We start from the raw sequence: 23,062 nt of genomic DNA on the forward strand, positions 1-23,062 counted from the left end.
TCAGTTTTTTAAGCAAAGAACTTGCTCCAGAAAAGAGGCAATACTTGGAAGCTTGTTGATGGCAACTTTTGCAACTGACATTCACTGCTTTAAAACACAGTACATCTCTAAAAATCTAAAATAAAAACCAAACGTTTTTTAGTGCATGGACTTTTGCTGTCTCTTGCCTGACTGTACCACCCCAGGCTGCGGCTCCTTCCCATCACGTGAAGGATGCCGAGCTGTGCTTGGAAAGTACCTGGATGGGATACTATTGTACCTCTACTCAGCCTTCTGAAGGAGGGGAAATTTGTGACTCAATAGGTGGCACTCTTCCTTCTTGAATAAACGTACTTGGGTACACTTTGCCGTCGGAGGTGCTGGAGAGCAAATTTAAGGTTCCGACTTACTATTTACTTGGTGATTTTCTAGGCCTGTCAAAATAAAACCCCCAGCCAAATACAAGCTTTACCAATTACATTCTGCCAATCCTAATTCCCCCCCTGCAGTTCCGAGAAGACACAGACTTCTCTGCGGTCGCATGATCCTCTTGTGCACTGTTAAGCAGCTCTGTTTTACCCGGCGAGCATCTGCATTTGAGAAGTCCCTGAAAGTGAAAGTGAAATCCCACCCTAGGCATGTTTCCATCACATCTTCCTCCTGCAGAAATCACCAGTTCCAAGTAACAGCTTTGGTCTTTCCTGCAGACACCCAGGGATACGGTTTGAAAGCGTTGCAAGAAATGGTGCACATGCCTCCTCGTAAGGGCGCCCGGCTGCTGTGGAGAAAACCTGCTCGAGGACTCCCCGTCTGCAGTTCAAGGGTAAGTCTATCTACAGGAGTTTCTCCTCTCATTAGCCAAATTCAGAAAAAAAGGCATAATGTTTTGTGCCTCAAAGCGACAGAGGACTTGTTTTCTAAACCTCTTTAGGGGCCCTCCATAGGGAATTACTCATGGAGGTGAGTAATATCTACGATTTGGCAAAGCCTAGGAGAGCGAGTAGTCATTTGACAGGTTAACAGGAGCACGGAGCAGCTGCTATTCTTAGATGCCATTAGCACGCACATGTCTTCACACATTTCTGCAGGCACACCTGTGTTCCCATACGTCCAGAAGGCACGGGAAGGGAAGAGCTAAAAGCCAGTACCTTCCCCACATTTCCCAGGGAGGGGGTAAGAAATGAGGGGGTTCTCTTCTCCCTGTCTTATCCCCACCCAAGTTTAGAGCTATTTAAAACCTGAAAGCAGACCTGCTTTGCTCTTCATGATCACCACCTCCAGAGGCAGCCAGGGTCAATTCCATTCCAGTCTGAAGAACATTACAAAGACACAGACTGTATCGTTCTCCAGGTCTTCTGCCTGTGTGGACCCTGCCCCAGAGAGTAGCTTAGGTAATGTAAAAAACCTGAAAAGTTTAGCCACTGGTTTTCCATTGCTTATGATTTGCCGAACCTTAAATATTTTCAGTGAAGGACTCACCCCTTTCAGCCTGAACTTCAATTTCCTGATAACAAACTTGCTTTCCCTGTTTTTTCCCAGAGACTCTAGGAGTCCATGCACTGGCTAGGATCAACAGACCAAAGGATGAAACACCGTGGTCTAGGCTGTGACACTGACTCTTCAAAACTGAGCTTAGAAGAGAGTGCAATGCAACAGCTGGGACAGTGGCTAATCTCCAGATCAGAAACGTACCTCTGCTGCTGCTCCTGCTCCTGTGTCCTCACCACCTTAACAGACCAGGAAGGACACAGCAAGGTCAGGGACCTTGGATGTCGTTACATGCCAGCTCCACGTGATACCTGCAGTGGTACTGAAGACCCGCAACGGCGCGACACGTGCGCAATGCCATCAGCTGGCCCTGATGTACTTCCTACAGAAGGTGGATCAAACATTCATTCACGCTTCCCTCATCTCTCCCCTCAGTGCCCCTCTCCCACCAATTCCTAAAGCCAACTGAAAACCATCTCCCCTGCGCCCTACAAGTCCCTGTGCTTTCAGCTGTGTAAAAAGAGAAGCAAACCAAGCGGCAGCCGCCACCCCCAGCTGCCTGACTGCCTTGCTTGGGGGCCTTTCATTTCCCCGCCGGCAGCCCCAGGACTCAGCCAGCGTTACATGAGTCACCTTGCCTGTCTGGGTCTCTCCCAGGGTAGTGCGTGGGGGTGGAAGGGTTGGGGCTCACTGCAGGAATTTCCACACAACCCTTCCCTAACCGCACCCCGCTACGAGCAGCCAGTGAAGAAGAAGATGCCAAACAGCAACACTCACCAGGGAAAGGGAGAGAAACAAGGGGGAGAGAGATGAAGGGAAGAGAAAACGAGCAGGGATACAGGGGCAGTTGCAGTCCGTCTACGGCGCTGGGATGGTACTGGTGCTGGGATCCCTAATGCAAACACAGCTCAACGACAGTCTCGCCAGGGAAAGCCCCTACGTAAGGAGGGGAATGCAGTCTCTTAATGATGGATTTAAACTGTTTCTCTGGATTTCCCTCACTCCAGCTCAAAAGGCAATCGGAATACAAATGCCAAAGTACAGCACAGCATCACTTGAACTCCACAATGCAGCCTCTGCGCAGGCAAAACCAAAACAAAACCAAAACCCAGCGCAAACACCAATTCTGATGGATACACAGAGAAACAGCCAAAATAAGAGTTAATCAACTTAGGGCCAAAATCTTACTCCCGTTGGTTCTGGAGAGCCAAGATCAGGTCTGAGAGACAGCTCTTGAGAACTAAATGCCCTATTAAAATAAATAGGGATCAGATGGACAAATCCCTCCAGACGTTTCAAAAGGCTCAGCTGAATTTCCCTTTGCGCTGTATTCAGGCAGGTGAGCCATTCCCAAACAGAAGAAGATAAGAGTAAAGCAATACCAGGCACTCCGACAGACAGACGTCTGGGTTTGTTTAGACATTGGATGCCAGCTGGAGCTCCAGAAAAATCCCCTCTGAAATCACATTTAAAGTTGAGATGGGAAAAAAAAGGCAAGGAATAGTATTTAAAAATACAAGTTAAAGGAATAATAATTGTGGATTCTTTAGCAAAGACTGCAAAGGTGGAATTTAGGTGGAAAGAAATTCTGACCCCTTGGGAGGCCACTCATTGTTCACCGATTCGTGCAGCCTCCTGAAATGTTATTTACTGAGCCCAGGAGGTCAGCTGGAAGAGGGATAAGGGGAAGGAGATTAGAAGAGCTCCACCTCCCCTGGAGGAGGGATACCGCACAAGAGCGCCTTATTTTCAGGCAGATCTGTTGTGCTGTCACCACTGCTGCTGCCTTTCTGACCTTGGAACAACTAGGCAAACAGTGAATATGCTTTTTAAATCAGAAACACGTAGCATGAGTTCCTGAGCTGTTGCCCCTCACCTGTTACCTCCTCCTCAGAGTCACCATCCTAGTTTTTATTCCTATCTTCCCTCACCTGCCAGTCTGCAGTGGGAGCTCAGCTTACTTCTTCTTGAAAATAAAGTTGTATGCTGTCTTCTCTGCAAGGGAGCAAAGCACAACAAGACCAAAAAGTTTTCTAACTGCTCTGCCCTGTCCAATGGGCTGCTGTCCCTTCATTTGCAGGGAAAACAGTGTACAGGTGGCAGGGAAACATGACAAGGAGGTAGAAGGTAGCTCTCCTGGTTTGTTCTACATCCTTGGGTTCTCCAGGACCTGCACTAAACTCTGTTTCTTCTGGCTTATCTCCAGCTGATCTTGTCCAGTCAAACACAGAATGCTAATTCTGGCCGAAACTCAAATGCCTCACTACTTTTCAGAAGATGTCTCCCAGTCTTCTATAAATTGCATCCCACCTCTCTTGCCCACTAGCCCATTAACTGGTTTCCTTCTTCAGTGTTACCAGACATGGGCTTTTTTCAGCCCCTTTTACACAGGTATACATCATCCTTATCACTGTAGTTACCAACATACAGAGAGAGAGAGAGCGCACGTACTGAAGTGTCCTTATCGCTGCAGCACAAACTCCTCTCTAGATCTTCGTTATGTATTTTTTGGCTGCAAAGCTAGGAGTCCCCAAACATAACTCCATGGTGCTAGGTGCTGTATGAACAGAACAAAGGAATGAACCTGACCCCAAGACCTCTGCTGTTTAAATAAAGACAACACTTGTAAAAAAGATTTGACAGCTACTTAACATCATATTTCCCTGGCATTTTCCTTCCTTGCTAATTGTATTGCAAATGCAACAGTGGATATTTCATACAGTGAAACAATTTCTTCTAAAGCACATTTGCTGCTGGGGTTACAGTGTTGGTAGATAAGGGAAGAGCCACTGATGTCATCTACCCGGACTTGTGCAAAGCATTTGACACTGTCCCACACAACATCCTTGTCTCTAAATTGGAGAGACATGGATTTGACAGATGGACCACTTGGTGGATAAAGAATTGGCTGGATGATCGCACTCAAAGAGTCAATGGCTCGATGTCCAGGTGGAGAACAGTGATGAGTGGCCTTCCTCAGGGGTCAGCATTGGACCAGCACTGTTTAACATCTTTGTTGGCAACATGGACAGTGGGATTGAGTGCACCCTCAGCAAGTTTGCCAACAACACCAAGCTGTGTGGTGTGGTCAACACGCTGGAGGGAAGGGATGCCATCCAGAGGGACCTGGACAGGCTTGAGAGGTGGGCCTGTGCTAACCACATGAAGTTCAACAAGGCCAAGTGCAAGGTCCTGCACATGGGTCAGGGCAATCCCAAGCACAAATAGAGGCTGGATGGATTGAAAGCAGCCCTGAGGAGAAGGACTTGAGGGTGGTGGTGGACAAGAAGCTCAACATGACCCGGCAATGTGCACTTGCAGCTCAGAAAGCCAACTGTGTCCTGGGCTGCATCAAAAGAAGCGTGACCAGCAGGCTGATGGAGAGGATTCTTCCCCTCTATTCTGCTCTCGTGAGACCTCACCTGGAGTACTGCGTCCAGCTCTGAGGTCCCCAGTACAAGAAGGACATGGACCTGTTGGAGCAAGTCCAGAGGAGGCCACAAAGATGCTCAGAGGGCTGGAGCACCTCTGCTATGGAGACAGGCTGAGAGAGTTGGGCTTGTTTAGCCTGGAGAAGAAAAGGCTGTGGGGAGACCTTAGAGCCCCTTCCAGTCCCTAAAGGGGCTCCAGGAAAGCTGGAGAGGGACTGGTGACAAAGGCAGGGAGTGACAGGACAAGGGGAATGGCCTGAAGCTGCAGGAGGGGAGATGGAGATGAGATATTAGGAAGAAATTCTTCCCTGTGAGGGTGCTGAGGCCCTGGAACAGGGTGCCCAGAGAAGCTGTGGCTGCCCCTGGCTCCCTGGCAGTGTTCAAGGCCAGGTTGGATGGGGCTTTGGGGAACCTGGGCTAGTGGAGGGTGTCCCTGCCCATGGCAGGGGGTTGGAACTACACGGTTTTAAGGTCCCTTCCAACCCAAACCATTCTATTGCTGTTTCCTTCTGGATTTTAGTCAGCATTTCTGGTACCACGAAGAGATACATAGGTATTTTTTAAACTAATTACTCAGAACAGCCATGCACAGGGAGGGGCTACACTTGACCTTTAGTCAACTAGAAGGGAGCTCACACTGCACTCAGCGGCAGCAGCTCTCTGCAGCCTATTAAGAGGTAATTCAGCAGTAACAAGGGAAAGAGAATTATCTCTAATACATTTCAGGCTACTTTGGTCAAGAGTGCTTCACCCAAGCTGGGTAAATGCTCTCAGTGGGCCTTTTGGCGTCCACCTATAAAAGCTTGACTTTTTGCATATGCAAAACTTTCAAAAGGACTGCAAATTCCTATGGGATACGTGGGCCAGATGTGCCAAAAAATAATTGCCAAAAATAATAACCAATATAATGTTGTTTCTATAATTCTACTGATAACCAGGGTCTGGCGGGCAGGGGAAACAAGTTGGGCAGAGAGGGCAGGAGAAACCAGGAGCCAACACACACTCTGTATCAAGCTATCCCTGCCTTGGAAGTCCCCAGCAGATCCTCAGACTGTTTCTTAACAGTTCTTTGCTGACAGTAAGGCTGAAACTGGGGAAAGCCAAGACACGCCAATGCACGTTCCCTTCCAAATCTCATGGGTATCCCAGTGGGAGTTAATACAGCATTAACTCCCACACCCTCCCCTTTACGGCTTTTAGTACACAGCAAGAAGAAGGAAAGGTCTCTTTAGGGCTCCCTGAAAGAAGTGCCACTACAGCAGCTCACGAAAAGGGGGAACGCTGTAAGCAAAGGTGAGTTGCTTCACCTCCACTCCGTTTCCTCCAGGTCTAGATGTTTTGCCTAGGCTGCCTGACCCCTCACCTTTTCCCCTCCTTCTTCTTCCCAGACAAACTTTGGTACAATTGTCTGCGCTCTGTTAACCCAGGAAGGCTTCACTTAGAGGCATCATATGGTTTCAACTGAGGCTCTGGAGGTTTTTTCCTCACCCAATTTTCCATCTGGAATGACTAGCACACAGGGTGGATAAGCCATTGGTTTGCCCAAGGTCACAGAGCCAGTTAGGACTGGGTCCCCTCCTCCATGCAACTGAGGTCCTTTGCTCTTGCTACTAGATCAAAGACCTTCACTAGCCACAGCTCCTTCCTCAATCCACCAGTGACTTTTTTAGTGGCAACTTGTGACACTCACAAATCACCACCCCACAAAGGGTCTAATCCTGTGGCCCTGGCAACCACATCCGCGTGTAAAGCCAAATCCTACTGAAATCTCTAGAATCAGTGCCAAAAAAATGGCTGAGAGAGAGAGAGAACAAGCTGCCCAGAGCACCTCATCCCTCAGATGGTACGTGTGGTACTCCCTTTTGTGTCAAGGCATAAACCTGGTTTGCAAAAACTCCAGGACAGGGGCTGTGTAATTCAGTGATGCCGTTTGTGTAGCACCTATGACAGCAAGACTGCGATCCACGTTAAGGATTCTCAAAGCTCTCCTCCTATGACATGAACTTGCAGTTCATGTACCTGCAAGCACAATATCGTAAGGCTCAGCTCCCTGTCCTCCCCATGTTTTATCCTGGAATTAAACAGGTTTATGGTGCTGGAAAAGACCTGGTTAGGAAAAGGAGGGAGTGATGAGTTCAAGAGAGAGGGATAATCTAGGTGGGCTGGAAAGGCAGTTTTGAATTTCTGACTGTATTTTTGATTAATTGCATGGCACTTACGAGCCAATGACAGGTGTTCTATAAATCTAAAATAATTAAATAAAATAAGCGTAAGCTAAATAACAGTTTTGTATGTGCCATGCATATTTAAATATTCAAATCATGAGTGTGATATTAATAAAATATATCAAAGTTCACATTGATATAAACCAGATTTATTGCGCTATATATAGTATAGCTGGGCCTTATAGCATCACAGAGGTGGCAAAAGCAATAAAAAATTAATCTGTTTGTAGGCAAGCAGCCATATTCATGTTTGATGGGTTCACATAGCCACAAAAAAAACTGAAAAGCTAGCTTTATTTCCTCATTTTCAAAGATCTGTAATGAGTAATTATCACTGGCTTTCTGCATATGACATCTACAGATCCTTGTCTCCACACCTGACATGACTGGTACGTAACACGGTACACGTGTGTGCTTTGCATTTTGATGACTAACTCTTCCGGGGCAGCCGTCACCCCAGCACAGCACAATCCAGCCCGTTTCCCACACGTTCACTTAGAAACCATTGAAGCCTTCAGCCAGCCCTAAGCTGCTCTAATTTATGCCACAGAACAACAATGCTCTCAACTCCCATGAAAGAGCTATAGAAAAGAGTCTTCCTTCGCCACCTTCTCCTTCCCATTGAGCTCTGCGCCAAGTGCTGCTCAGCTAAATCCCATGGATGCGTTTTCATTCCAAATAAACAAGTTGTTCCAATTATGCAAATTCCAAACTCCAGGAGATATGAGGGCATCAGTGAAAGAAGAAAAGGGGAAGCCGCTTACATCTACCTCAGTATCTACAGCCAAACCCAGTCTGGTGACACTGTCAGGGTAACTGCCGAGTAGGTCTCTAGTAGCCTGTATGTTGTGGTGGGTTGATGTTGATCCAAGTTCCTTTGACCACTCTGTCAAATCACACCAAAGTGCTGCCACAGCAGGACCTCTGTTCTTGGTCAATCTTAGCTGGCAGGTAAAGCTTGAGCGAGCCATGGAGACTGAGCATCCCTTCTGCTCCCCAGGAGTAATGCCTTCTGCTCGGGGAAGGAGAGGAGGTAGCTTTGGGGCTGACACAAGAGAGGTCTGAGGATAAACAGGGCGTCTACTACAAGAGAATGGAGCCTCAGGGAATGCGACACTGGGGCAGAACTCCATTTACTTCCTGGATGATTACAAGGGGTCATTTCCTCTCCTCATGCTCCACTTGTCCCTCATCTCTTCCATTTTTAAAACAGGGGGTTTCACATTGAGGGAAAATAATGCAGCACCTAATAACAGTCACTTGCTGGCAATAACAACGCAGCCCTCCTTCAAAAGCACAGCCTAGCTAACATTATATTGCAAGAGCAGCCAAAAAAGCCCCAAGAAACACACACATAAATGCCAGCATGTTTCAGAGTACTCTGTGGAGCAGACTGAGGGATGTCACACATCTTTTTCAGCTCTCATTACCAGGATTCTCTGATCAAGGTAGAATTATTTGCTGATCAAGGATATTATCGATTCTAACTCATTGGCCTACTGGGATCAGCCTGAATGACACAGTAGACCCTGACAGATTAAATACTGTCAGAACATTCCAGGGAAGCTTTGAGGAAAGATTCCTTTCCTGTTACTGCCTTAGCATATGTCAAGTTTCACAGCTCGTAGGATATCAAGATGTTTCATGCCAGCCAAGGCTAACAGCACAGCATCTTAGTGCAAGCCAATGTTGGGGATGTTTCTCTGTTCAGATAGATGAATACAAGTCTTGTGAACAGGGAGGTGGACGACGGGGTATTTCCTAATGGTTACAGTAGTAAACAGTGATGTTGAGGGTTCTAGATGTATCACATCTCCACCTCTTCTCTTGGCACGTGTAACCCTGTACTGACACCTTTCCAAGCTTGTTTAATGCAAACATCAAAGGTAGGTAGATTTGATTGTTTAAGGAGTTGCAAGCTTTGACAGAACACACTGTGATCACTTCTTCAAGTAATTCAAATACCACTTTGCTTCGTAATTTGGTGGCCAAACAGGAAGAATTGACTGAAAGATCAGGAGAAAACAAAAGCAGCCAGACAAGGAGTAGAAGCTAGAGGAGCATCTAGGTGGGGGAAAAAGGCTTGGCTTTCCTGAGAAAGCCACAGAGGTCGTTTTTTTGAAGCCCAACGCATCTATTCATTACCCGAACCCGCAAGCTGTAAACACTCAGTCTGGCAAGCAGCATATACCACATCGAGAAGATGAAGAGAAAGCATCGTTCCCTTCACAGAGGCCTAATGCTCCACCAGCTGATCCACACGCCAGGTTTCCGATTAAACCAACACTGAACAACAGGAGGTAAAAAGGCAGAAATCCCACTGGAGACATAAAGCAAATACTAAGGAGTAACAGACTTTAAGACAGTTGGACATTTCATCAACATAATATGCGGTAAAGGGCCTTTGTAGTGGTGAAGGCCTCTCTTCTCCACCCATTATAAAGATCTTAATCTTAAATAATTGCATGTGTAATTTTAATAATGCCTTCATTCATTGGAGAACTCCAAACTGGTTTGTAAACACTGGCTTATTAAGGACAGGAGGTAATAAAGGTTTTGGTTCATTACTAGATGGGAATGGTGGAACTGTCAGAAATGCAAAAAAAAAAAAAAAAAAAAAAAAAAGAATGTTCAATAAATATTTTGTTTCTGCACTGGGAGAAAAAGCCAGCTCTAACATGGTATGAAAATGAAATACTTTTGATTCCAGTAGTCAATTAGGAGGTTTCCAAAGAGAAACTTCTAAAGTTATATAGTTTTAAATCAGCAGGCTTAGATAACTTGCTCTCAGAGTTTTAGAATAGTTAGCCAGAGACGTTCTTTAGACATGTTACTTGGATTTTTAATGAGCCTCAGAACAATGAGGAAATACAAGGTAAATGGAAAAACATAGCACTGTGCCTGTATTCTAAAAAGCATAAGCAGGATAATCCAAGTAATTTTATAACCCCCAGGAGAAATAATGAAATAGAGGAAACCGGACAAGTAATAATAAATTAAAGGACATTGATATAATTTATGCAAATTAAAGCTTGTTAATGAAAAAGAGTTAAAGTAATATATCTTTTTTGCTGAGACAATAGTGCTAGTGTAATGTGCTTAGATTTCTGCAAGTTATTTGATCTTACAACCACACAACTTTTTGAAAGAGAAATTAGAGCCTTACAAGTCAACATGGCACAAATTAAACGGATTACAAGGTGATTAAAAGACCTCAGAATATAAGCATGTAACAAATTCTCCCTAATATTTTTATTGATGACCTGGAAGAAAACAAAGAGTCATCGCTGATGGTTAACACAGAGAATGTGCGAGTTAAAGGCAAGTAACGAAATCCGAGGGTCATAGACACAAAATAGCATGGGCTAGTGGGTGAAGTTAGCGTTTTAAAAGCAGGGAATATTATCCCAGGAATAAGTGACTCTAAAAAAGGGTGCAAGGGTCAGGGTGGGAATCAGGTGCAGAGGTTTATCATGGGCAATGCCCTATCCATATCAATAATGTGGACATAAATGCCAGAGTAGTTATCAGAGCAGGACAATTATAGTGGGGGGGGGTGTGTGTATATATATATATATATATACACACGCTTGACATTACTTGAACACAATGCCAGCAGTTCAAAATGGATGCTGATATATATAGTGTTGGGGTTTTGTTGGGATTGCCTCATTATGTGGAGAGACAAGGACCTCACTCTATTTTACTCACTAAGGAGAAGGTGAAAAGGTTTCTGAATGATGGCTATAGCTGCTAGGGGCAGTTGCAAAGAGTGACAGTACAAAGCTGTAAGGAGACCAAGTAGCAGGAATGTGACACTAAACAAATTCAAATTAGCAATATCATCATAGTTTCCTAAAAAGTGAGAGTAGTTTCCCACTGAAACAATTCACTAGGATCAATGCTGGACAGGACCAGGACATTTAGTCAAAGATTGGATGCTTTCCTTTAAAAGAAAAGTACAAAGACAAGCCACCATGAACAGGAACTAGTCTGGGGAAGTCCTATTGCTTATTACAGTCCAAGAACTCAGTTTTGACGCTAACAGTGGTCTCTTGCCCTTTTAACCCATAAATGTAAATATCTCAATTTCCATATGCAATACCAGAGGTGCTCTCCCCAGCCTGCACATGGGGGAAGCTGAATCATGGAAAGGAAGTATATTTCCTACTCTTCCAGTAACTACACTGGATGTGATACAGCAACGGCTCCTCTGCTTAACTTGCTCTGGGTATACTCAGAGCCTTGCTTCCCAAAGCAGCCAGAGCCAGTGAACAGCAGGACAGATGAGAAACTTGATCACAAGGTGGAATCATCTTGCTTCTGTTGTGGGGTAAAGATCTGAATCCCAGCTTTTGCTGTATTTTGGAGTAGTCTTGGCTTTGCTTCCTAGTGGGATTTCACACTTCATCACTCAACTCCTCTTTTCAGTGCACTTGAATCCTGGATAAAGGTAGGGGTGAGAATTCAGGCTGCCTGTAACCTTACATACCAAGCAAAAATACTCTACCATCAACGTGTCCTGCTACCCTGTTAGTGAGGGTGGAACTACACATGGTACAGATCCAGGTAGAGTTTGGTCTTAAGATATAGTACTCACACACAAATGTTTTCCAGACTCCTCTGTTCTTCCCTCTCTTACTTTGCTGCATGTAAGTATTTCCCTAAGATATGGGGGGAAAAAATAAATTTTACTCTTGTTTCTAGAGCTTGGTGTGATAAGCAGTCCAGGGTATTAAGAGTCCCACCACAACACCAAAATTATTCGCAAGATGTAAGTTTTTTTCAACATCACATTGCTAAAGGAAAAGCACAGTAACTTGTAGAGCATATAATTTCAAACAGCCTTTAAACATACTTTTTTTAGATTCTATACTGGTTTAAAGACAATAGCAGAGACATCAATGGAAGAACTAAATCCTCCCAAAGCAAGGATGATTTTTGCCCTCTGCACACACCAGGGGAGAGAAATGCTTACCAGCCTCATAGAATTACTTTTACTGAACTTATTTCTGAGAAATCCATCACAGCAAGGTGAGACTTCAAAAAAACAGATCCACATTGCTGATGCAAACAAGTGCAGATCCACAGACTTCCAGCCCTGAATTACCAGCTCGTGAATTTCAAGCTAGAAATGTTTTAAGGAATCACATTGTTAATTCGGGGATTAAAAAACCCAGACCAAAGGCATTATATTTTTATTCAGAATTAAAAGCATCCTTATAAGGAGCACACAGGCTGCCCTTCTCAATCTGGATGGGCTGTTTCTTGACTACTTTGAGACCACATACTGTCCATTATGCCTGCAAAAACCTCAGCAGTGGAGTTTGGAGCTGCAACTGAAGGACAGCACCACCACCGAAAAAATAAATAAATCAGCCCTCTGCTCTGAAAGAGACAATTTAGCTTGATAAGACACAAAACTGCTTGAGGGCCAGAAGACACCAAATTTTCCATGGTCTGCTAGGTGTCCTCTGATGCACACTAAATTTTGATGCAAGCCATGCCAGTCCAAAGATGAAAAAGAAGTCAACAGAGTTAAACTGATGTACATCTAGACTGATTGTGATCAAAGTCCAATCCTGCATTCACACTGCCACACTTATTTTAACCCATGTTTACTTTAGATCAGAATATGATGTTATCAATTCTATTGCAGCTAAGCAAGAACATGCCAGGCATGGATGAGGTCCCAACAGTTCTAAGCACTGAACACATAAGGAGCAAAAAACTACTCAGCCATTCACAATATACTACTTCTTTTTTTTTTTTTTTTAACTGACCCTAAACCACTATAATACTTAAGACTAATAGTGTATATTTTTTAAGTAACACTACTATTGTAAACTCTAGTTCATTGAACCGTCACTGAAGAATCTTGTAGTGCCTTCCTTTGTAAGTGTACTTTACGGTTAAGTGGGTGAATCACAAGGGGGAAATAAAAGAGGAATTGATATCATAGTCCCCTCTGGGGGGAAAAAAAAAAATAGAAAAAGGTGTGTTTGTGTGGTTCACCCCATGTCACAGAAAGAGCGATCTCAAGAATCGCAGCTGTGACGAATGGTGGGAAAAGTTATTGATCTAAAAGAATTCATTTTTACTATAAGGGCTGGTACTTTTACTTATTTAATAAAGGTCTGGCACCAAATCACTGTGAATTTCAGGATTATCTAATTCTATCTAATCTCATTCAATCACTGATGCTCCAGACTGTGGCAGAAAGGAATGCTTGCCCTTTCCTGTCTTCAGGGGCTATCTCCGGTTACCCTAGCAACACAGCAAAAGCCGCTTCAACAGAGCTGAGTACCACCTATCGCATTCATCTCCAGATAAAAAGAAAGGATGGGGTTACAAGGGAGTTTTTGCAATTTGATGGGTAGAGATAGGCAGAAGAGCAGCTACCATTGGAGTGGAATCTACTCGTAACTCTGAATTAGCGAGGCTCCAGAGACTCGGTGATAAATACAAGCTCCTAGGGGTAAGACACTCATGGACAGCGAACTAGTCTGGTAAAGTGGTCTGCTTGCTTTCAAAAAAGAGAAAAGTTTTATATGAAGAAGCTGAGGTGATTAAGAGGCCCAGGTTAACTGAAGCTGTTTAAAATCCCAGAGCTGCTTTTTAAATTATCTGCAACAATCATACCTCCCAGCACTAAAGTGGGAATGAACTATAAGCAAACACACAGCTTTGTTGCAGTGTCATGATCAGAAATATTTTAGATGTATTTTCTAGACCAAAAGGCTAGAGTGTCCCTTCTATCACCAAAATTTGCCTGTTTCTCAATTCTCCGGAAACCTAAAAAGTTCTGCCTTCCTAATTGATTAGCACGATGGAAGAAATAACAGGTACTGCGCATCACCTTACATCTTAAGACAGAAGATGCTGTTACTCTTAGAAATGTTGATTAAACCTTACTATGAAGTGTGTTTTTTTTTTCTTTCCATTTTACAATGTGATAAACAAAAGGCCACATCAAGGGTCAGGTTTTTCTATATGAGTGGGCATCAGTGCAGAACTTGCTCACAGACAACTGCCTTCAGTTTGCACCGAGGCACAACAAGGCCTCTTGCTCCACGGCACTGCCCCGACATCACTTTCAAAGAGCTGAGCTCTGCTTGTGTGCTGGTATTCCCAGATTCTGCAACTTTGTATGCACGTGCAAAATAAAGTGAAATCAGTAAAAGCTAAAAGTTCCACACTGAGCAGAGGTAAAATAAATGAGCAAGAACCTTTCTTTCCATGCTTGGGAATTCCCTCCGTCCATCCGTGCTCGTCCTCAGACATGTTACAAGAAAATCCCGTATCAGAGTATATTTATGACCCAGGGGAATGTGGAATTTTCCCTCTGTCCTCACTGGTTTTGTTAAAATAACGGAGCCAAAAATAAATGAAAAGAAATGCATTGCTCCAACAGTGGAGGTGGTACATACAGAAGATTTACCTTCATGCAAGAGCAGTATAAGAATAAAGCAGAGGTGCTAAAGATGTTCTCAGTTTTATTTACAAAACTGCACGTGATTCCTGCAACAATAAATAACTCTTCAGGAGATGTCTTTCATTGCCCTCAACTGGAAAACACAACTTTGGGGCAGGGAGCCCTCTAATGAGTTTTTCGCTGACATCTACCAGAAGTGAGGAAGGTGAGCATCTCCTAACAGAAAAAAGCCCTGAAGTGGGGAGGATGGCGATTCTTCACCTGTTGAGTAAGTGAAGATGATGCATTTCAATATGGAGAAGGAAGAAGGGAGAGAAGAGGGCATGGATGCCTGCTGTGTAGCAAGGCGTTTTCCAGCTAAAGGAAATAGACTGTGCCTAAGAGAAACAGAATGAGACAATGCAGAAGGGAAGAAAAGAACAAAACCCCAAAACACAAACCCAAAAGATAGAACAAGGGGAAAAAAATAGACAAAACAAAGTGATTTGACACAAATAAAATTCTGACCAAGGATTACTTCATTAAAAACAGAGTGGATCTCTTTTCCAAAGTCTACAGCAAATAGGAAACTGTTTCTCTGATCTCCCTGTCCCATCACTGAACCAGAACAAGCAATCTGAAAAGTTCATCATCTCTGCAAACTTGAACTGGTTGATAGTTTTCAACCTCAGGAAAAGAAAGATGAACAAAGTTTATGAGGGACTTAATTCTGATCCTTTAGTCACCTCTGCCATTTAGATCTCATGTTCACTAAAGGCATTTGCCACTAGGCTCCAAATTAGCACTGATCCCTTTGAATACGGCCAGCAAGTTTGGACATAGACCACTGCAAATTAAAACCAGGTGTCTGTGCCCTGAAGCAGTAGAGACAGCCCTAAGCAGTTTAATGACATCTCTAAATAATTTTGACAGCAAAATTACTTATCCTATGTCACCTTTACACTGCCCTTGACACACCGCTAACAAGATGATGTTGCTTTCCCCACTTCTATATATTTATTTATCTATCTATCTTTCTTCCCATGCGTAACTTTCTTTTCCTCAGACCAGTAGATTTTCCAGCCCTGATGGAGTACAGTGCAATTCAGCAGGCAAGCAGCGCTAGCTTCAAAGCCCACCCTGCATCTGCTGAGTTAGTGTGTAAAACCTGCTCCCAAAGGGGCTGAGGAAACTGCCTCTTCCTACAACTGAGCCCACCAGAGAACATAAAGCCAGAGTGCCAGAAATGTGTCTTAGCTCTTCCAGGGAATCAACACCACGCAAAAGTCTGCGGGACAAGCGAACCTCCCCTGCAGCCTTTACGAATCCCAGCAGGAGGAAATTTGTTCACACCAAGCAGAATCCCTCATACCTGCCAACCTCAGTATAAATATTCTTCTACCCTCTTTCACGGAGGGTTAGCATGGCCCGTTACTCACAAGCACCTCACAAACACTAACCTGAACTCACAGATGGATCTTCCTCTGTCCTGCCATCATGCAAGACCTTTTGCATGAGGTTTCTCATCATTGCCCACTGGAACAGCAGAAATCTTCACCACAGCTCTTGCACTATAACAAACCTCCCCCACTTGGAACTCCTTAAACCTCACTGTAAGATAAAAGTATTTTCCTAAGTCATAGCTGCTTATACATCTCTGCTGTTCACTCACAAGACTGCAATCCAATTAATATTTTCCTTTCCAGAGGGTATTTAATAATCCACAAAATTAAATCCTTCAGTATTGTGCTGGCACTCTTAGTGCCATTGATCCGGGTTTGTTCTGCCTCTGCATAAAATAATAGCTAATCATTTTATTGGTGCAACACCCATCGTCCAAATCTCTGACAGTGGACAACATCAGGCAATTAGAGTGTGCCCTGTTCACGAGCTGAGTTTCAGGACCCTTAGGAATAACTTCCATTGCAAAATACGTTTAGGAGCACCACTCACATCCACGCTGATTCCCATTTCACGCTGACAGTTTTCCTCTGCGAGGTGCTGTATGACCCAAGAGCAGTTGATTTTAGGGACTTTTCTGTGAGAAGCAGACACACATGTTCGCACTGCCTTCAGATTAGCAAGCCTTGCAAGCTGAGGCTGTGGACTCAAACTCAGCACCTCTCCCCAGCAGTGGATGGGATCTGTGAGTCTCTCACCCCATGTATGAGCACAGCATTCCTTAACTCCAGTTCCTCTATGAAAGTGATGTATAACAGACTTTAAATAAACTTCGTTAAGCATTCAAGTTTAACTTACAAATTTGCAGTGCAACACACGCACGTTCTAAAAATCACCTCAGTGAAGTCCATTAAAAAACAAAACAAAAAAGCCCCCACAAACAAACAAAAACCCCAACCAATTCAAAAAACTTCAGCAAATGCTAACCTAAACTAAAATGTGCTGGATTAAAAGCAACAATCCAAATCAGCATGAAACCACAAATAAAAATCAACAGACTGTGCCAAATGCCTTGGGGGGATAAAAAGGTTTATAAGTCTGCTCTGCTGAGGGGCTTTTTCCACATTCATAAGGCAGCCCCCAGAGACACGAAGGCAAAGTTATGAAAACAGTCCCCTTCACATAAACCCCAAGATTCTCCAGCTCCAATCCTTAAGTCCACAGCAGCTCAGAAAGGAACCTAAATCTAATCTATTCAGTTAAAAAGTAAAATTTCAGAGTTAATCCCGCCTCTACAGGCAGCCAACTAAATTTTCCAGCAGGCAAAGTCCTCTTCTCATAGGAAAGTTCTCTTGAAAGACTCATGTCCAGTGTGGGGGACTCTCCTTTTTGGGCCAGCCGCTGAATTTGGATCCCACAGCACAGGGATCTACTCAGTAGCCCAGGGATCTCCTGATTCCCCCTGTTCCTGGCTTTCCAGGCAAACTGCGGAGCAGGCCGGTAGCCAGGAGGGCATCCCTGGGGAAGGGCCGTGAATGCAGCTGCAGCACAAGCCACACAAAGCCACACTTTGGGGGAGATGCTGAGCTGCCTTCCACCCCTGCACCTCTGAAACAGGGAGACAGGAGAATGCTCAGAAATCTTACGCTAAATAAAAGGGACTTTGCTGATTACTGGCATTCAGTTTTTTAAGTAAGTAGATAGTTACTTTTTCCATCCTTGACAAAGTCTTGGACTGATGCCTTAACCTCAGAGGCATCAAAAGAAAACAACAACAATGACGACAACGAAAAGCAAAAAGCAGCAAATAAAAACAATCACATATAAATCAAATCAAGAGCAAAATACAGCCCCAGTAAGCAAATGAATTACCATTGTCATTGCCCAAGTTATGCACAATTACCATGTGTCTTGACATGCAACAAAGGAGATGGAGTAAAAAAACCAATAATTCTATCATGCCTTCTGTTTTGTTTGAATACAGCCATATCATGATAGCTTTTTAAAAGCTTGTCTTTCCTTCTTTAGCTGTGACCCGAACCTCAAACTCCAACATGGGCTACCTTTCAAACAGACACCGTGTTCAAGAAAAGACGGGAAAAGAGGATGAGGAGCAGCCAACGTCCCGTCCTAACACACTTCCAGAGGCAGCATGGCTAGTATGAAAAACACAGTAAGGGTCACACTCTGGCTGATAAGGGAAACAATCAAAAGTATATCTATTGTAAGGAATGCCTCTCCTCTGTTATACTGGATATGCAATGCTGGACTTTTTGCAAATCTAAGATACTTTGGTTTAGCAATGAAGATTTTAGTACTGTTCTCCAGATCATCAGATTTCCCCCTCCCTCTGGCTACAAAGACCAGTGCCAGGGAGCACACTTTCAAGACCAGCCACGGCTGTGGGTTTGAAAGTGGAGATGGAGAGAATGCCTGAGTGGTATTTGGAGCACAGAGGGAAGTTTGACGGGGACAGAGAGAACGCTGTAGTGAATGGGTCTCATCAGAATACACTGGAATCCATCCAGGGCTCCAAACAAGATGAACTGTGTCTGCCCAGAACTGACAAGTACAAATATGGGGGAAGACCCCTGTTCACATCTTGACAACTTACTTTGTGAACACTTGGCATCCTGTGCCTCCAAAACCCTGAAGGGACTGAGACCTGTGTCATTTCGCCCTTCCAGATCTGAAAAACCTCGGGTGCAGAGGGTAGGGTATAAAGAAAAGGGGACAGGAAGATTGGACGTACACTCAGTCTCCAGAAGGACACGGGTGGGGTGAATATACAGCACCCCGTTTCCCATCTCTGCAGAGCTGGGGAGAAAAGCAGACAGCTCTGTGCCATGCAGGCACCGCTTCCCCGCCAAAGCCTGTGCTATGCTGGCTGCACACCCGGCCTGGGAGGGATGACTCTGCCCCTCCAGCCCCCAAAGCAGCACAGGGGACGCCGTCCCCAGCCCCGGAGGGAGCCTGCTGCGCTCCTCCATTCCCGGGGGTCCTCCCCGCACACACACTCCCCCCCAGCTCGGCGCGACCCTACGGCCCAGAGGGGCCCTCCCGCATCCCCCTGCCTTCCCCCCGGCCGGCAGCGGCTCCCCCCCCCCCCTTCCCGCTCCCCGGCGGCCCCGCCGCTGATTGATGGATGCCGGCGCGGGGGCGGCCGCGGCCCGGGGGAGGAGGCGCCAGGGCGGCCGGCGCGACGCGGCTGCTCCCCCTCCGCCTCGCAGGAAACCGGCGGTCGGTGGCGGAGCTGGCCCCGGCGCCGGCCGCTGTCTGCAGCTGCAGCAAACGAGCTGCGACGGGGCGGCGGGGGGCGGCGGAGCCGGGCTCGGCGGGGGCCGGGCGCCGCTTTCCCCGGGCGCCGCGGGGGCGCCCCCGGCACTGCCGGCACCGCGGCCGGGGGGAGCGGGCGGGAGCGGCGCGGCGCCAGCCCCGGCGGGCCGGGGGCCGCTGCCCGGCTCTTTCGGTGCTCGCCGAGGAGGGCCGGGGGCTGGGAGCTGGGGGGGGGGGGGCGTCCCGCCCGCCGGGGGCGGTTTTATTGCGGGGACCCGGCCGAGCCGGTAACGAGTCAGGCACGGGGCGGGGGGGGCTCTGCTTCCTCAGACCTTCTCCAAGCCGGCTCTGTGGCACGATGCAATTTCCTTTCTACATCAACCCCTCCTTCTCCCCAACCCCACAAGAGACCCAGCCTGGGCCTCAGAACAATCGCTGCTGTTGATTAAAGCCCCTGACATTACCAGCCTGATTGGACAAGGGTGGCAGGGCTGGATAAATTGGATGTAACCTTTCCCGAAGGAAGAGCTGGGCCAGGTCCTTGGAGCGCTTCCTTGCCGCCTGCCGTTAGCAGCTGGGGGAAGGTGCAGATGCCCACGGGCAGCTGGCTTGCCCCGCTACAAAGGCAACGCTCGAGTTTTTCTGGCCTATTCCCGCTGTCCAAGGACTGATTTCGCATCAGCAGAAGCAGCTGCTGACAGAATCAGCTCCCCGTCTCCATACTGCCCTTGTGATAACACAGGAGCACAAGGGCCCAGGCATTGCAAGTTTAAGACGTACCTCCACTATAACATACAAAGCTTTTCTACACTGAGGAGAGACAGCCCTTTGATCTCAGTGGTGCTTAAATTGATGATCACTAAATGGGGAAAGATAAACTGTGCCCAATTTTTAATCCTCCTTCTTGTGTAACTGTTTCAAATGTGTAGTGCATGTAGCTATGACAAGGCACTACCAAAAGATTCCAGGTTCAAAATGTGAAATTGTCGTTTGGTCACGTATATGTTCCAAGCACAACACAGAAAATGCAGTAAGCACTGAGAAACAGAGTTACGATAAAAGCTCTCATTGGGGTTTGTCCTCGCCGTGCAAATTCTGACATCAAAACACCCTCTAACTAATTTATACACCTGGGGAAGTGGTAGGAGGCACATCCAGAAGGATTTATTTCACCTTTCCCAAAACTATACCAAACTCTCTTTTCCTCCATCTGAACTTCTCAAATTCAGTTCTGTTTTAAAAGACATTTGTTTCATGCAGAGCTGCCTTCCCATCTGTAAATCCATAGCATCCCTGTGCAACTATTAAAAATGTTGCTGCTAAAAGTCCAATGTGCCATTTTGGCTACCACCTAATGCAACTTGGTACCCAGAAAGTGACCCGTAGACAACGTCATGTGGCCAGACACTCCTTAACACCACCAGCAACTGTGGCGTATCACTTTGGTCTGCAGATCACTGCTTGTTGACCTCTGATCCTCATGACTGGTAACTAAAGCATATGCAAAACTCTAAACTGGAGAAAGCTTATTACACCGTATCACACTTCGCCCCGTTAACGCAGAGGAACTACACGAGTCTGTCGGAAAAGCCAAGTTTCAGTCTATATCTGGTTTGCTGGGTTTAAAATACCACGGCAATGCTGCAATATAACTGGTACTCGTAAGCTCGATGGGCAGTTATTGCTTTGGTATGGACCGCTGCTACACAAAACAGACGCAAGAGACTCGCATCACTGAGATGGTATCTTCACATTAATTTATGTAACTGTTGATTATTGCTCTAAGCCCCTTCCCCTGTGAATGTATTTGTATACATAAGCACACATGTATATATATGCTATGTAAAAATAATTTAAATTCGCAATTCTGCTTGTCGCGCAGAATCATAAAGACACTGCATGTGAGAAGAGATTGTCCATTTGATCTTAAAGAAACAAGAAAAGAAAACAATGGTTGAGTTCAGTGGATCAAAGTAGGTAAATTTCCAGCTGCGTGCTTCCGCAGTGCTGCTGACAATGTCTTAAGTCATGGTGGGTTTTTTCAGACCGAGACCTGCTTTAGTTCCACAAACCAACAGCTTTGCCATCCCATTCAGATGTTACTGTATTTTATGGTTATTTTTACACACGATGAACTGGTTTTAATGCCTTAGTTTACTATGATTTCAGTGGCTTTTTATTTATAGCATCAACACCTTTTTCATGAAAATGTTGACGTCTCATAGAGATTTTGAAAGTCTCGGGATAAAGGCAGACAGCAGAAAACCAAAGGAACTCAAAAAGTTGGGAAGAAAAGATCTATAAAAGCTATAACTGTGATCTACGATGTGAATGTTGTAAAAGTTGTAAGCATTTAAGACGAGCTTGTTCCTCCTTCAGTTTACCTGAAAAAATTCACTAACGGTTTGTAAACTGTGGCTGTTCTGACTCTTAACACGTGGGTGCAATTATAATTCCCTTCTGCTTTATTTAGCCATTTAACACCTCTGCACAACACACAAAAATGAAGGGGTGAGAACAGGGAAGAGGCTGCTGAATGATTTGCCGTTTGCGTATAGACAGCTCCCCCCGAATACCACACAATCACACTGCGTGTTGCATCCTTTAGGTCAGACACTGCTCTTCCCACCTGCTCTGTTTGCAAACTCCTCTTCTGCTAGCCTTTAACTGGACCGCAGGTACGCTCGCAGTGCAAGCAGCGCTCTGGCAAAGACTCAATGACTGACAGTTCCTAGCCCTCAGAGATCACGGTTTCATGATCACAGAAGCAAAGGGATTTTTTTTTTAAGGGAAGGAGGCGGAGGAGAGGGGAGATGTCTTAACTAAAGCACATAGTTTAACAGTAATCTTACCACTGGAGACGAAATTCGACACCCAGGGCAATCACAGATTGGAGGATGTACCTGTAAGATTCCTTTGGACATAAGAGTCTTCAAACTTTTCCCTGGATGCAGAGGAGAAGAAAAAGAAGAAGGAGAAGAAGAAAAAGAATCAGCACCTTTATAAAAGGAAAGTATTTAGGGAAGGGGGGGGAAGCACGCGTCTCCTTCCACACAAACACCCCTCCTCTCGCCTGCCTGTCTGCCAGCACCCACCCACCCCCGCCTGCCCCTTCATCGAACTTCCTCCCCTGCAGATAACCGTGGAAAGGAGCACCGGCGCGACCCTCCTTCGCCCCTGCCTAACCTCGGTACCAACGCTCCCGCAGCCCGGAGAGAGCCAAGGCAGAAGGCGCAGCCGGGCGCAGCGGCCAGCCCGCGCAACCTGCGCGCATCCCCGCGGGGCTCCGCGCTGCCCACGCCGCCCGCCCCACGCCGGGGGACGGCCATGCGAGCGGGGCAGCCCACTCGGCGCCTCCCCCCTGCTCCTCCGTCCATTTCACCTCGGTCCTCCTGACTCACCCCAGAGGAATTGAGATTTCCTGAAGGCAGCCAGGAGCCCAGTAATAAAAGAAACAGAAGAGATGAGTGGAGTAATGACAATTAGCGCGGCCCCCGAAGTTATTCCCCTTTTCTCTGGCGATCAATAAACAAGGCGAGGTGTCAGTCACCTCCTAATAGCTCCTCAGACCCCCGGGCTGACACCTCCAGCTCTCAGCTAATTACGTGTCGCATCGGCTCTGCTCTCCCGCCCCCCCCCCCCCCCCCCCGTTCCCCTCCGCCCCCGGCCCCTGCTCCTCCGGCCCGCAGGGCCAGCCGGGGCCCCGCTCTCCACCTGCCGCCCGCACCAGCAGCTCCGCCGCGCCAGCCCCGGTGCCGGGACTGCGGCGCTGGCTCGGGCTGCACCGCAGGCAGGAGGGGAGGGGAGGGAGGCAGGGCAGGCTCCCGTCAGCAGCCGCCAGCGCCGCG

At 46.3% G+C, this 23,062-nt stretch overlaps 1 protein-coding gene across 17 annotated transcripts in view; it reads right to left on the reverse strand.

Annotated features, from left to right (window-relative positions):
* SAMD11 (sterile alpha motif domain containing 11) overlaps positions 1 to 23,062 on the reverse strand; it is a 127,101-nt gene that overhangs the window by 101,847 nt on the left and 2,192 nt on the right. For 6 of the 17 annotated variants that reach the window (XM_075773083.1, XM_075773082.1, XM_075773084.1 and 3 more), the window contains one exon: positions 22,067 to 22,158. The exons of 1 other annotated variant lie outside the window; for it this stretch is intronic. In XM_075773083.1, the coding sequence (XP_075629198.1) occupies positions 22,067 to 22,158 (92 nt within the window). Of the gene's footprint in view, positions 1 to 18,552; positions 18,628 to 22,066; positions 22,159 to 22,400; positions 22,519 to 22,615; positions 22,636 to 22,928; positions 23,021 to 23,062 lie in introns of those variants that run through there. 10 more of the 17 variants (XM_075773088.1, XM_075773085.1, XM_075773096.1 and 7 more) reach the window with 9 other exon arrangements.

This window comes from Balearica regulorum, chromosome 21 (genome assembly GCF_011004875.1).
Source record: "Balearica regulorum gibbericeps isolate bBalReg1 chromosome 21, bBalReg1.pri, whole genome shotgun sequence".
Taxonomy (NCBI): Eukaryota; Metazoa; Chordata; class Aves; order Gruiformes; family Gruidae; genus Balearica; species Balearica regulorum.